Below are 16,852 nucleotides of genomic sequence, written 5' to 3'. Positions count from 1 at the left end.
ACCCGGCGCAATGCAGCGCAGCGCAAGTGTGTTTGCTAGTTTGCGTCCGGCGCCGTTCGCGTTTTCCCGTTCAGCGCCACGTCCTTAAATTAGTAAATGCATTTGCGCCAGTTAGTGCGCCCATGGGCGTGCTGGTCTAAAAAAGAGGTGTGTTCAGGCGCATTGCCGGCGCATTGCTATTTTAAGGAGCTGAAAATAGACTGCGCCATAGACCAACTCAAACCTGGTCTAAAGTCTAAAGTCAATGGCGCAATATTTTTTTGTTAGAGCGCGTTGGTAGAAACTGCGCCTCTGGGAGCGTCCACAGTGCGCGTTGACTTTGCTTATTACACACAGGGATACGCATCACACAAACATGCCAAATATTAAAAACAAAAGGATTACAGTGTAAAAGAATATTATTGTGTAGGCTACATAAATATAAAAATGTAATGATGAATAGTCATTGCTTGTATTAGAATTAGGCTACCTATTTTCAATTCAGCCTATTACTACTTATAATGATGAACGAAATTGGCTAATTAATTGAACAATCGTGCCAACACACACACATATATATTAACTGACTTATCGCGCGGAGCTATTTGAAAGCCTGCATTTGCAAGCCCGCTTTAACTTCGCGCACGAGCAGATCGGTTTCTTCGCTTGAAAGCATTCAGCTTTTCCGCCAACAAATTCCGCCATGTAAATAGCAATCCGCCTTGGCGCTCTTAAAGGGAATGGGAGATGACACTCTGATTGGTTTATTGAACGTTACACCCATTACTCATTAAGAGAATAGGGACAACCCATTTCACGAACCGTTTTTCCGTCATTAAAATAGCAAAAGTGGATTTGGACACGCCCTGAGTGCACCTGCGCCGTGCGCTTTACACTTTGCGTTTAGATCATTAAAATAGGGCCCATAGTCTTTACAATGACATGCACTGGTCCTAGATCTCGTAATTTTCACAACTCACAACTTTTAAAACTGTTTTATGGCGTTTGTCAACTGAAAGTTGTTAGACTACAGTACGAAACATTGAACACGCTGGGTGAATCCAAACTCGCGAGCCCCCATCTGAAACCTAAAATGACAAATGGGAAATCCTGTGGTCTTGTGGATTTAACAGACACAAGACTGCAAGTGAACGTGAAGTCTGCTCCACAAGTTCACATGTGATGGTCACTTTAAGGAAGTCATTTTATCATTTATGGTCATGTGAACCAGGGTGGCGAGTTCTCACGGATAGCGGGAAAGTTCAAGTTAACATATAAGCAGAATAATTCAAGTTGTTTTGTTGTGATTTTTTTACACACATTTTTGTCATACATTTAACATGAATTTGAATCACTGTTTTCTGCAGAGCTGGTTTATAGCTGAAATGAGCTAATTTAATAACTGATGATCTTTACAACAAAACTGAATCAACACTGAACTGACACTTTTCTTTTAGAGCTGCTTTACAGAAAAATTTATTCTGTTTGCATCATTGAATTCTTAATTTCCTGTTTATCACTGTAAAGTTCCTTTTAAACAATCTGTATTGTATAAAGTGCTATATAAATAAAGGTGACTTGACTTGAAATAGTAATATTTTTATATACATTATATACATTTCTGTCATCCACAGTACTGAAATCAGCTATTTAAATTGCTAATGTAAAGTGCATTTTCCTGTTTAATCTGTATCTGGATGTTTCATGGGAGTGTCTCATTAGAAACTGTTACCTCATCGAGATTTATGTTTGGGTGCAGATGGCAAGATGGGCACTTGCATCTCACATCATCTCCATCTGGGTCGTGGGCCAGCAGGTGAAGACGCTGAAAACAGTTCTGAGGAACCCTGAGGAAAGACCATTATCAAAGACGCAACTATTTTCTTGATAGTTGAAGTGACAGCAGTTAAATATATTGTACAGTCTGGCGGTCACAAACATATTTAATCCTCAAAAAATTGTCATTTTAAAAGCACAAACCTGATGTTTGGTATTGTTGCTGAAATGGGGGACCTGTTTGCAGTCCCAGTGTCTGAACGTTGTCTTGTGTCAACAACACTGCGAAGTGTCCATTCACTGAGATTATGAACATTACTTGCCCAGCAGCAACCAGAGCCACTGAAAGATATTTTTATTAATAAAACATTCTATTATTATGTCATTTTTTATATTTAAAGAATGTGATACATTAATATTGGCGACTAGTTGTACATAAAAGTAGCACACATACATTCAAACTTTGTATATGAGCACATTGATGGCAATATTAGAGACATAAAAATGTTATGAATCCTTTGAGGTTGATACAATATTGAATTCATGATATAATAATACATATTACAAATAATTATTTGTAACCAATATATAAAGAAATTTGCCATTAAAATGTCTTTCTCAGACCGAATTTATATGTTATGCATTTAAAAATAGTAATTATTTTTGAACATTAAAACATCTCTAAAATTCTACATATTTAAAAGGCTTTACATTTAAGATGCTGTCAATATAATAACTTAAGTGTTTGAATATGCACTTGTAGTGTATTTCAAATCTTAAAAGTATATTTAAAAAATATATACTTTTAGACAATATATTGGATTAATTTATTAATGGAAAAAAGGCTACTTACTTAAAGTGTACTTAAAGAGAGCACACTTTTTATGTAACACACTTAAGTACACTTGTAAAATGTTTTACTTTAAAATACATTTTATATTATGTTATTTTTGTAGTTCTTTAAAGAAGCACAATCATTTTGATGTGTTGACTAACATGTTAAATCACATTTAAAGTACTTGATTATATTTTTAACTGATATTACATATAAATATTTAAATGTAGTACACTGAAACTTCATTACAAAATGTGTAATTACAAATATTTATAAATACATGACACAAGCTTCAGAAACACTTTATTTTACAATGTCCTTGTAACACAATATTTCATGTAGTTACTGTAATAATAACTATAAATTATGCATAGTTACATGCAACCAACCCTAAACCAAACCATAATCCTAACCCTAACCCTATGGTAAGTACCTGTAGTTAATTATTATTACTATATGTATAAATACTCTGTAATACAGACACCATAAAATAAAGTGTAATCCAAGTGACAATAGAAATGACATTAAAGTATGTTGTATTTTACCATAAAAGCTTGTCAGTATTCAGCAGTACACTTTAATCATATCTCAAAGATAATAAAAGTAATTATGAAATTACATGTGCAATATGTAAGATTTTTGTAGTAAAATATCCAAAAACCACTAGGCCAGTGTTATATATTTTGTTCACTAAAGTACAATATCCCAGATGTTTCCAACTATTTGTAAATTGTGAGAAAATTGCAACTTGCATTTAAAATGCATTTTATCCAAGGCTTCAGAACGTGTGAGCAGTCGCCTGTCAATTGCGTCATACCCGCGTTACTCTCGGTCTCCAGTTTTATTTTGTAGTAACCATGGAAACACCAAAGACGCTTTAATATTTACATGTTTTAATAGACAAGGGAACAACTGTTTTGATATATTTATAAACAGAAAACTAATTATTGTCATATAGCTCAATGTGTTTAGTCTTATTGTTTAAATCTAATTTTCTTGATTTTTTGCGAGTCTCATGCTTTACCATGCCTCAGAGAAAAACACTATTTTGTGAAGTAGCTAACATAGCAGAATCAGATGCAGCTTTATTTTTAGTAACAGTAATACAAAATTTTCTCCATTGTACAATATGTTTTAAAATGAATTCCATGCCATTTATCAACACAAGCCATCCAGCATTTAATATGATATTGTAAAATCGATCTATCTTACTGCAGTGTGTAACAGTGTCTCACAGCAGCCGCCGAGCGAACGCACAGAGTAACGTTATAACATCATTTTCAACACTCTCAAATGTATCTAATATGATAAACAGAGCTGCGTTACCTCATACTCATGACCGGAAAAGCGGTAGCTGGCGACTGTATCATAATAAAAGTTCTGCTGGAAAAGTTCTCCACAACACCTGTCCTTCTCTGCTTCATACTTCAGTAATGTTAATAATAAAAGTCTACTTCTTTTTCACATGATCTTACCTCAGAGCGAAGGGCCCGCCACCAGTGACATTGGTGGTCATGTGACGCTCGGACTGGCACCAGAGGATCTGACCCGACCGGTCCTGATCCGTCACCTCAGGCTGTGCGTATGTGAGAACGCCACAGTTGCCACTATCACAGACCCATGAGACTTGAGGATCACAGGGCAGTTTACCAGACTCTCTGTAGTAAAAGTGCATCTGCAGGAACACATAGGCATCTCAGTTATGTTGAGTTTCATACCAAATAACAGAAATTGAACAAATAAAAAATGTTCATTAGCCTTTTAACTGCCAATGTCCCGGTAGCGGGGAAAAAAAAAACCCTGATATACTTTTTTACACTTTCAATTTTTTTGAAGCTGCTTTCACTTCTGCAATAGTCTGCTGAGTGTCTTCTTTAAAAAGAGACCAACATTAGTCTGTGTTCCAAAGCATTCATGAATTACAACCATTTAGGTTCAAATCTATGCTCAAAAAAAAGGGGGGGTGACAGTTAAAAGATTACAGAGATATTAATTTAGTTCTAATGTATTAACCTGGACTTACCTCCACTGTTCCATCTGGATATCTGTTTCCAGGCATGAAGGTCACAGATCCCCCATGGAAACTTACGGCTTGACTCACAGAAACGGTCAAGCTGATCAGCAGCAGTAGCGCAGGATGTGCCATAGTGTTTGATGAAGTGGCACTGTGAGTAATGCGGTAAACACAGACGACTACATGGACATTTTATTTTTCCTTCTGTAGTTTGACTGGTTCTACCAGCTGAACACAAGAACATGAAGAATGTTTCTGATCACACTTCTGTTTCAAAACAACATCCATGGATATCAGCTTTCAGTATTTGTTTCCTTGTGTGTGTGTAAATGATACTGATTAACATGTTCTACATTCCTGCCGGGAAATGAAAACATAATTAGAGAAGCACTGTACCAGATAGGCCTAGGTGAGTGCTTCTCAACCGATGGGTCATAACTGAAAGATGGGTCACAGGTCCGTAATGATAAGGCCGCGACTAACCATATCATTAAGCATAGTTGGGAATGCCAACTAAATGGACGAGATGCTTCTTGACCGAACTCTATTTTATTCATTTGTCACCTGGTAGAAGCAGCTGAACTGGATGCCAAAATGGACAGGTTGTGTGACATTCCCTCAATACTCAAAAACCATGACTAAAACTACACAAAGAAAAAGAAATATGATCTAAACTACATGTAAAACATGATAAAGTAATGGCAATGTGTGGCTTCAGAAAACAACTAAATGGGATCCTTTAACCCTCTTATTCTCTTCGGTCACTTTTGAGCAAAACATTTTACGTTTTGATTTTTTAAATTTTGTCTGAATAGTACGACACTTTTTTTTGAGAAAGTAAAAATGTGCACAGTTTTCTGTGATGGGTAGGTTTAGGGATAGGGGTAGTGTAGGGTGATAGAAAATACGGTTTGTGCAGTATAAAAACCATTACGCCTATAGAATGTCTCCACAATTCACAAAAACAAATGTGTGTTTTTTGTGTGCATGCATGTGTGTGTGTGTGTGTGTGTGTGTGTGTGTGTGTGTGTGTGTGTGTGTGTGTGTGTGTGTGTGCATTCTAAAAAATGCTGGGTTAAAAACAACCCAAGTTGGGTTGAAAATGGACAAACCCAGTGATTGGGTTGTTTTAACCCAGCAATTGGGTTAAATGTTTGCCCAACCTGCTGGGTAGTTTTATTTAAACCAACTATTATTTAAAAATTGTTATATGGCTAGCTTAAAATGAACCCAAAATAGTTGGGAAATTAAAATCCAGATGCAATTAGAGACAACAATAATAGACAAAAGGTGAATGTTTATTAATAAGCTTTAATATTTGATTAATATAAATTTAACAGTTTAATAGTTTATTAATATAAATTTATTAATAAGCAATTTAATAAATGTTTATTATTTAATAATTATTCATTGAACATTATTAATGTTAATTTCCAACATACTTTGGGTTAATTTTAATTAAGCAATACAGTAATTTTTAAACAATAGTTGAGTTGAAAAAAACTACCCAGCATGTTGGGCAAACATTTAACCCTACCGCTGGGTTAAAACAACCCAACTGCTGGGTTTGTCCATTTTCAACCCAACATGGGTTGTTTTTAACCCAGCATTTTTTAGAGTGTGTGCTTGTTTTCATGATTTATGAGGACACAACATTGTATAATGATAATGGTATTACACTGTTATCATGACATAAACATGTTTTATGAGGACATTTCATGAGGACATTTTATGAACATTACGCATATGAAATGTCCTCACTAAGATAGCAAAACAAACCTGTGTGTGTGTGTGTGTGTGTGTGTGTGTGTGTGTGTGTGTGTGTGTGTGTGTGTGTGTGTGTGTGTGTGTGTGTGTGTGTGTGTGTGTGTGTGCTTTTGTTTATATTACATTGTGGGGACCAAATGTCCCCATGATGTAATATAAACCTGAGTTCACCTACATCGTGGGGACCAGCCAGCGGTCCCCACAATGTAAATGGGTTTATAAATCATATAGAATGAGTTTTTGTGAAAAAGTAAAAGTTTGCACAGTTTCCTGTGAGGGTTAGGTTTAGGGGTAGGGGCAGGGTAGGGGGATAGAATGTACAGTTTGTTCAGTGTAAAATGCATTGAAGTCTATGGAAAGTCCCCACAATTCACAAAAACAAACATGTGTGTGTGTGTGTGTGTGTGAGAGAGAGAGAGGGAGAGAGAACAAACGGAGCGATTAGTCAACACCCTCATAATTCTTTTCTAATGATTTTATGCTTGACAAAGAGTCCAAATATCCTAATTATCATACCAAAAGACTTGCACCCTCAAAAGAAAATCTTCAGACAAACAACGCTCATGAGTGCTTGAGAACAAATGCCCTCACAATGCTGTCCCTATTCCATTCTCGACTCTTTACAAATGCAAATAGACTGTGTGAATATGTGATTCTTTAGGCCTGACGAATCCCACTTTTGTGAAACTGGCAAGCACGTGAATGGCATGTGAATCACGAGAGAGAATGACTGATATTTCTTAATACTTCAGAGGTTTAGCGGTCTGCTTTGTTTGTCATTGGCTATTCAGCTATTCCACTAAACTGCCATTAATGATACTTTAAAAATATATAAATATTAATGAGAATGGTATCCTTCCTCCCTTTTTGAACACTTTTGTCATCACACTGCTATAAACCTGGCAAGAGGTCAAATGACTGTGGTTCATATAGACCAATTTATCACAGCTGGCTGCTCAGAGAACCATATTTCATCAAACTCAGATGATATAATTATATTATATATCTACAAAAGTAACATTTTGAACAATATCTCAATGAACACAAAAACAATTTCCAAAATGTTGACAAGACAAAGTTTTATATAACATCTGTTTAACTTATAACATTAAAGTAAGGTTAATAATATAACTTAGATTACGCATTTTTCAGTTTTATTCAAATTAGGGTGATGCAAAAATGAGTACACCCCACAACAAAAACTACATCATCTAGTACTTTGTATGGCCTCCATGATTTTTAATGACAGCAGTCATAAAGTCTTCTAGGCATGGAATGAACAACATTTTGCAACATCTATCTTTTTCCATTCTTCAAGAATGAGCTCTTTTAGAGACTGGATGCTGGATGGAGAGTGAAGCTCAACTTGTCTCTTCAGAATTCCCCATAGGTGTTCGATCAGGAGCCACTGAATCACTTTCACCCTGTTCTTCTTCAGAAATCCAACAGTGGCCTTAGACGTGTGTTTAGGATCATTGTCATGTTGGAAAAGTGCACGACGACCAAGGGCATGGAGTGATGGTAGCATCTTCTCTTTCAGTATAGAGCAGTACATCTGTGAATTCATGATGCCATCAATGAAATGCAGCTCCAGACACCAGCAGCACTCATGCAGCCCCACATAAGGACACTGACACCACCATGTTTCACTGTAGACACCATGCATTTTTATTTATATAACTCACCTTTGTGACGCCATACAGTTTTGAAGCCATCAGTTCCACAAACATTTATCTTGGTCTCATCACTCCAGAGTATAGAGTCCCAGTAGTCTTCATCTTTGTCAGCATGAGCCCTGGCAAACTCTAGGAGGGCTTTTTTGTGTCTGGGCTTTATAGGAGAGGCTTCTTTCGTGGATGGCACCCATGCATGTCATTCCTCTGCAGTGTATGCTGTATTGTGTCACGGGAAATAGTCACCCCAGTTTGGCTTTCTACTATTTTAGATAACTGCAGTGAACTTGCATGCTGATTTTCTTCAACCCCTCTCATTAGATGATGCTCCTGTCGAGGTGTTAACTTCCGTGGATGACCTGGACGTCTCTGTGGGATGGTTGCAGTTCCATCTTTCTTAAATTTTGTACCACTTTTGCTACAGTATTCTGACTCATAAGTAAAGCTTTGCTGATCTTCTTCACCTTTCTGGTGTAAAAAAAATATTTTCTTTCTTAGGTCTTGTGACATTTCTCTTCCATGTGGTGCCATTGCTGACAGCATGAAATTCAGATCACCGTAGAGCTGATCTGAATAAAGACTTGCTGCTACTTTACAGCAGAATATGAACTTGGCTCAAGTTTTAAGTTTGCATCAAGTTATTTCTGTTACTTTCCTGTTCATTATTCTGAAGCTTCTTTGAAACTTTTTCTATTACAAAGCACGTTAAAAATAAAGGTCCCACATAACAACTATAGTTATGTAAACAAATTACCCAATACTGTACTAAGTTTTCTAGAACTATAAAGTATATTATACTCCAATACACTACAGTTTACTGTAGTACAAACTAAAGAATACTACAGTATTTATTACAGTTTATCAATTCACTATAGTTCATACTACAGTATGCTGTAGCATTCATTAACAAAGTGTTGCAAATACTATAATATATGCAGTATACTATAATTTACTACACTCTAAAAAATGCTGGGTTAAAAACAACCCAAGTTGGGTTGAAAATGGACAAACCCAGCGATTGGGTTGTTTTAAAACAGCAGTTGGGTTAAATGTTTGCCCAACCTGCTGGGTAGTTTTACTTAACTATTGTTTAAAAATTACAGTATTGCTGACTTAAAATGAACCCAAAATATCTTGAAAATTAACATTTATTAATATGTTTTTATCATTTTAGATTAATTTTAAGTCAGCCATATAGTCATTTTTAAACAATAGTTGGGTTAAATAAAACTACCCAGCAGGTTGCACTCAAAAAAATAACTTGTTGGTCTAACTTAATTCAATTATGACACCTATTTCCACACAGTTGAACTGATTTATTTGAACTTAAGCTAGGTTAATTGTACTAATCAGTGAAATTCATCCTAATTGAATGAGATCACACCAGTTTCATTTGACGTATTCTGTGTATGTTTCCTGAACATAATTCATTCTTGTTGATCCAACCATTTTTTTTTTTTTGTTACCATCATGGTGAAGATGTGCGCTTGTGCTTAGGTTTTGAGTAGCTGTTGTACACAGACATACATGTTTCATGACCATTTAGAGGGGAAAAGCTGATGACCATATGTAGACTGTGTAAATTTTGTGCTGGCCCTCAAACTAATTTATTTATATTTCTATAAAAACTAAACTAAAATAACACTTTTCATATGCTAAGTAACATTTATAGCATGCAAGAAATGATCAGATAAAGAACTTCTCATTACTAGCTTGAGCACAGTTAAAGCTTGTTGAGAAAATTATAAATTTGTTTTACGTAGCCACCTAAAGCCTAACCACAAGGTCTACACTTCAGCATAATGGTAACCTCAAAAAATCGACATAACATAAACTCTTTTAAATGTCAAATATAACTGAACTTCAAACTTTAAAAGGTATTTCCATTTACTAAAAAACACATTAAACAGCACTTAAGTTCAACATTTACTGTCCCAATCTTTCCCTACGCAAAGCATGCTGGGAACTAGAAATCCACTGCCCAGGTTCAATCAATGCAACATAAATGATTCATGTAGTCCCAACACAAATGGTTTAGGTAGACCTAACATTTTGCAAATTTAATTTCATTTAACATAATACAATTGAGTGCGAATGCCAATTAAGTAAAAAACTAAAGATTTGTGTTGGTTCAGCTTATTTTATTTAAATAAACTGAACAAGCAGCTAGAATCATTTTTTTGAGTGTGGGCAAACATTTAACCCAACAGTTGGGTTAAAACAACCCAATTTTTTTTTTTATGTGGGGCTTTACTGCACAATGTGAACTTGTCTCAAGTTTTAAGTTTGAATCAAGTTATTTCTGTTACTTTCCCGTTTATTATTGTGAAGCATCTTTTTTAAATGTATAATGCGCTTTAAAAAATAAAGGTGACTTGACTTGAATTCACTATTAGGTTATTTCAGTAATTTAATTTGCACCTTGTAGCTAATCATTCTAAATATGAAATAGGTTATAACATATACAATTAATATAATTAATATAAAATGAACCTTAGATTCAACCTTATCTTAAAAGCAAACAGGACCAAGAGAAAACTATTGCCACAGTTATTTCGCATATTGCGTCTCGAGCGCAATGGTGACAGATGGATTCCAACTGTTTCTTTGTGGCTCCATTATAAGTTTTGTCCAGTGAAGGGGAAACTAGCAGAAAATCTCTTAAATAGCCGTGGCGATCTCCGTGGATCCTTAAACGCGTTTTAATAGGGGCTTAAAGCCGGCAGGGGCAATTCAATAGCCAGCTTAATTTAGTCAAAAGAGTTACGACCGTAACCGTGTCCTGTTGAGGCGACACGCATCTGGCGCTGCCTTATTGTGTTCAATCTAAACGCAGACAGGAGAACTCCTGGGACTTCATCTCCCTCCTTCTGCCATTGCAAAAATAATACAGACATTGACGACGCATTGGGATACCCCACTAAGATATCACATGTGCAGACGAGAGGTTCACGAGCATTTGATACAATCCTATAGAAAGCACTTTAAATACCCTGAAGCTTTAAATAAATCCTATTTGAAAAGGCCTTTTTTTAAAACCTGGTACAGAAGGCTAGATTCCAGAAGGGAAAAGGGCACAACAGCACCACTGACATGCATATTAAGCGACTAAAACCCGAGATTTCGCTCGTGACACATCTTAACCCAGGTGAAAAAAAAGTATATTTCTATAATATACTTAAAGCGCTCTATTTTCGTGCACTAATTTTGTACTACTAAAAATTCTTCTTTAGTACTTCTTAAGATCATCTTAAGAACATCTAAGTGTACTCAACTGTGCTATTTTGAGACACCATGAAATATGAACTAAAATGTGCTTTTAATAGCTACTATCTCTGTATTTAAAAAATGTATTTAGATACCATGTATAGTACATTTGAAGTGTACTACAAGTAGTAGCTAAATATATATATTTTTAATACAGAGATATTAAAAGCACATTTTAGTTCATATTTCATGGTGTCTCAAAATAGCACAGTTGAGTACACCTAGATGTACTTAAGATGATCTTAAGAAGTACTAAAGAAGAATTTCTAGTATGTTAAGTTCAAAATTAGTGCACGAAAATAGAGCACTTTTAGTACATTATAGAAGTATACTTTTTTTTCACCTGGGAAATTTAGTAGTTGATCACCATTATGCCATATATGTATGAGGAATAAGACTAAAAATCACCATAAAGGTTTTATTTTTTCTTACACATTGCCTTAGTTACATCTGCTTTTGCAATTATTAATAATTTAACTCTGAGATAATGATAATTCTCTCTCTCTCTCTCTCTCTCTCTCTCTCTCTCTTATGAATAAAATTGTGTAGTTGAATTGTGTTTTAAAGGGCTTATAAAAGCAAGAGCAAGGCATGATTTTATTTTCTATATATGAAGAAAGTGGAAAAGTTTGAAGAAATTTGGGGTGTAGAAACTTGCTGTGTTGGTTTGATAGTGATGTATTGTATTTTGCTGAGATTATGCAGATGATATTATGGTGTTTATCACAAGGCAAGAGGTTCACAAATCCACATTTAGATATAATTAAATAGAGTAAAGGGTATGCGTATTTGGCATGCTGTCCAGGAGGAGGGCTCCCAGCTTGGAATTTTGTCCCAAAACCAGAGTACTCCCCCCTTAGAAGGGATTGGTCACACTTAATCTCATTTGCATTAAGATGTCTATAAACCACCCAACCATTGCTGTTTTCTCAAGCTGCGAGTAGAGCTTGTCATACATGACAGTGTGTGCACCGAGAGACAGTATTTCTCCATCTGACTTCAGAGAAACAAAATACATGCTTACTTGACTACTGTTTACTTTTACATTTTTTTGCCTTAATTGAAGTCACATACAGCAGGACTTCTTGGCAAGCCATGATGGGAGGGACTCCTAGCAGTCGAGTTTTGTGGCATTGGTGGACAGTGCTTCTCGTCTTTGTGTCACTGCCTTTTCTGTCTACTTTAGCAGTGGGAATGATCATGAAATACCAGACTTTTGAAGAGGACGCTTTATCCACTGTCATCGGAAACTTGGCCAAGGACATGTTTTTAAATCCCTCAGATGACTCGAAGACCAATTTCAAAATGATGAAACAGTTCAATGCATCTTTTATTAGACTCCGAGAAAAAGATGGACAGCTAACAATTGGAGAACGAATAGACAGAGAAAAAATATGTAAGAATGCAGTCCAGTGTCTCATTGCATTCGATGTTGTGAGTCTCTCCAATGAGCAATTTCAATTAATTCATATTGAAGTGGAAGTAAAGGACATCAATGATCACGCTCCTGAGTTCCCCAGAAAGGAATCAACTTTGGAAATTTCAGAAAACGCAGCGCTCGGCACAAGAATTTCTTTAGATGTTGCTATGGACAAGGATGTGGGTTCGAACTACATTCAAAGCTACCAAATATCTGTCAACAGTCACTTCACTATTGATGTGTTGAGCAGAGCTGATGGGGTTAAATATGCGGAGCTGGTGCTAATGAAAGAACTAGACAGGGAGACACAAGCTTCCTATGTTTTGGAGCTTGTTGCAACAGATGGAGGAAATCCACCAAGGTCCAGCACAACAAAAATCAACGTCAAAGTAAAAGACTTTAATGATAATAGCCCTGTGTTCAGCCGGACCAATTTTTCAGTTGATATACTTGAGGACTCGCCGGTGGGGTTTTTGCTTTTGGATTTGAACGCGGTTGATCCAGACGATGGTTTGAATGGGGAAGTTGTGTATGGGTTTGGAAATCAGGTGCCCTTGGAGATCCGGCAGCGTTTCAGCATTGACCGAAAATCCGGGCAGTTGACGCTCAAGAGCCCGATTGATTTTGAGAGCAAGAAAACATATGAGTTCGATATACAGGCATCTGACTTGGGTCCTAATCCGAGACCATCCATCTGTAAAGTTGTCGTTCAAGTGCAGGATGTGAATGACAATGCACCAGAAATCACCATTACCCCTATGACCCCAGTCACTGCGGAAATCGCATATATCACAGAGGCTGCTGCTAAAGGAAGCTTTGTGGCTCTGATCAGCACTGCAGACAGGGACTCGGGTGCAAACGGACAGATTCACTGTACTCTCTATGGACACAATAACTTCAAACTCCAGCAAGCCTATGAGGACAGTTTTATTATTGTAACTACATCTCCACTTGATAGAGAACAAATTGCGGAGTATAACTTAACGGTTGTTGCCGAAGACCTGGGATCACCTCCCTTAAGAACATCTAAGCAATATACTATAAGGTTGAGTGATGAGAATGACAACGCCCCTGTGTTTAGTAAACCTGTCTATGAAGTATCCTTGATGGAGAACAATGCACCAGGTGCATATATCACAACTGTAGTGGCCAGAGACCTCGACTTAGGACAAAACAGCGAAATCGGCTATGAGCTCCTGGACACCTACATCATAGGCTCTCCGGTGTCAACATTTGTCTCTCTAGATCCCGCTACGGGCTCGCTCTATGCGCTCAAAAGTTTGAACTATGAGATCCTCAAACAGCTACAGCTACGCATCCAAGCGAGTGACGGAGGCTCGCCACAACTCCAAGGCAGCGCAATAATCAATCTAAAAATAGTTGATCAGAATGATAACGCTCCCTCTATCACACAGCCTGCGCTAAATAATGGTTCTGCCGAGGTTCTACTGCCCAAAGACGCGCCTTCAGGTTACGTTGTAACCCAGATACTTGCTAGGGACGCTGACGAAGGTGTCAATGCAGAATTGTCATTCAGAATCTCAGAGGGGGGCTCTATGTTCTCCATTAATAGAGCCACTGGAGAAATTTATCTGAATCGTGAACTAAACTACAAAGATTATGAGAACTTGAGAATAACAGTAAGTGTCAGTGACAACGGGAGACCTTTACTAACGACAGTATTCACTATCAATTTCAGCATCACTGCAGGATCTCTTCCCAGTGACCGCAGTATATTCAGGCACAGAACTGACGAAGAGACTTGGGAAGGGGATCATTCAGTCATTATAATTGTGGTACTGGCGGGGAGCTGCGCACTACTACTTTTAGCAATTATTCTTATTGCAACTTCTTGTAATAATCAAAAGAAGGATAATCGAGGCGACAGCCATTCTGGAAAGGTGGACATAGTTAAGGCACATGGAAACCACTCCGACCCACTAATTGCAATGCACAGTGACAGTGTGTATGATATTCAGCCTTCTTATTCAAACAAGCCAAACTTTTCTGGCTTTATCCAGACGTGCGGCGACATTTCCTGCAGCTCTGAAGATGGTACATGTGTCTTTGATCTAGAGGACAAAAGCCACGGTGTCAAGTCAGAAGTAAGTTACAGCCTCTTGCACTTTGTGAATTCTGTATTTGATATCGTTATCTGGTTCGTATTCTAAAGTATTGTTTTTTGTTTTAATAGGATTATTCCAATCCACCTGGTTATGGTAATCCTATGAGACTGATTAAAATATGGAAAGGCACCTCAACTATATCAGCAGGAGATCCTCAATTCAGTGGAAAGGACAGTGGGAATGGAGACAGCGACTACAATGACAGTGATTCAGATATAAGTGGCGATGGACTAAGAAAAGGCAAGCATTAAAACAAAGTTCAAAAGAGTATAGCCCTAAGCATCAGTGATGCGTAAATGTGTGTGTGTGTGTGTGTGTGTGTGTTAAAGAGAGAGAGAGAGAGAGAGAGAGAGAGAAAGACCGGGGGTGGTGGTGGCGGGGTGCCCATTCAGTTTAACAACATTAAAGAGTATGAGGGGTCGTATAGGCCATAGTTATTGAAAAGCCTCTTACAAACACTAGTGAAACGAAAAACATTAATCAGCCATAGTGAAATTCATTCATATGCATAACTGAAAAGCCTCTTACAAACACTAATCAAACAAAAACATTGGTCAACCTGAGTGAAATTTATTCATATGTATAACTGAAAAAAGCCTCTAACAAACACTAGTGAAAACATTGATTCATTAATACGCATTACTGAAATGAGAAGAGATTTCAGTAGATGATGAGAGCTGATTTCACTTGAAAAGGAAGCTGTGGTTGCACTTCCGTTTAATTTGGCGTGTCTCAAGGTCTTTTAGGCAATGGCGGATAGTTGTAACAGTTGTATGGGAAGCCATTCACACCTAAAGTGGGACGAAACAGCGCGCTGTCCGTTCGGTGGCGCTACGCGCTATTAAACACGTTTTCCCTTCGAGTCGGTCGAGCTCTGTAAAGCCCAAAGTATACTTCAGCCGTACACCCCGTCCACTTGCAGCTCAAATTTTGAGACCGCACAGACAGTGCGCATGCAACAGCACATGCACAAGCAGGACAGAAGAGTCCACTAGGTGGCAATACACATGGTACTGAGCACAGTGAGCAGTCGTCAAAGAAGAGTGTGGAAAAAGCAATTTAAAAACAAGACAAGTAAACTTAGAAGCATATCCTTCTCCATTGTTTTTGATTCTTGCTCTTTTGGTGTATCTTCTGAACTATGTTTCAATGGTGGATACAATGTTTTTCTTTTCCAATCCTGCCCAGTGAATGTCCCATTGATGACATGATGTCTGGTAGAGTATAGAATTTTTTTTTACTGTGCATGTGTCGAACTCGGTATCCGCATACATCTGCGGTTGAGTATACTTTGAAGGATGCGCGGACACGACTGCGCATAAGTATAAAGTATAAAGCCCCGGGTATACTTCACTTTCCGCGTCTGGACGCAACGAGGACGCGACTGCATCTTTCAAAGTATACTAAACCAAGGATGCGCGCGGATGACCGAGTTCGACACATGCGCGGTACAATTTTTTTCTATACTCTACCAGACATCGTGTCATCAACTGTATATCCGCTGGACAGGATCGGAAAAGAAAAATAGCACATCTACCATTGCAACATAGTTCAGAAGATACACCAAGAGAACAGGAATCAAAAACGATGGAAAAACTTCTGAGTTTACTCATCTTATTTTTGTTTCTCAATGTCAAGGATCCTTCCAAGTCACTTCCTTCAGAGGCTAGGCGAGGCTCCTCTTTTGCATTGAACACGTAAATGGAACAGACTAGCAAGTGCACGTCATTACGTCAGTGAAAACGTCTGCTTTCGGCGCTGAAAATGCCGGTGATGGCAACCAAGCTAACAATTGTTAAATGATGGTCCGGTTCAGTTAGCCATCAATAACGTAATTTGTATTTGTATAATTTATAATATCAATACGGTAGTAATTTGTACTGGCATTTAAACGTTAAACTTTATTTATCTGAAATATTTACTACAGTTATAACAAACGTTTGGTAACGTAAATATACTAACATTTGAAAGCATATTGCCCGCTAACGTCCAACA

At 37.4% G+C, this 16,852-nt stretch overlaps 1 protein-coding gene across 1 annotated transcript; it reads left to right on the top strand.

Moving 5' to 3' along the window:
• Positions 1-12,511: 12,511 nt before the first annotated feature.
• On the top strand, positions 12,512-15,108 carry LOC137013763 (protocadherin-8-like). The gene is made up of 2 exons (XM_067377694.1): positions 12,512-14,836; positions 14,926-15,108. The coding sequence occupies exons 1-2, from the start codon at positions 12,512-12,514 to the stop codon at positions 15,106-15,108; spliced, it is 2,508 nt and encodes an 835-aa protein (XP_067233795.1).
• Positions 15,109-16,852: the final 1,744 nt, after the last annotated feature.

The sequence above is a fragment of the Chanodichthys erythropterus genome, chromosome 23, assembly GCF_024489055.1.
Source record: "Chanodichthys erythropterus isolate Z2021 chromosome 23, ASM2448905v1, whole genome shotgun sequence".
NCBI lineage: Eukaryota > Metazoa > Chordata > Actinopteri > Cypriniformes > Xenocyprididae > Chanodichthys > Chanodichthys erythropterus.
This window is presented reverse-complemented; position numbering and strand designations above follow the sequence as displayed.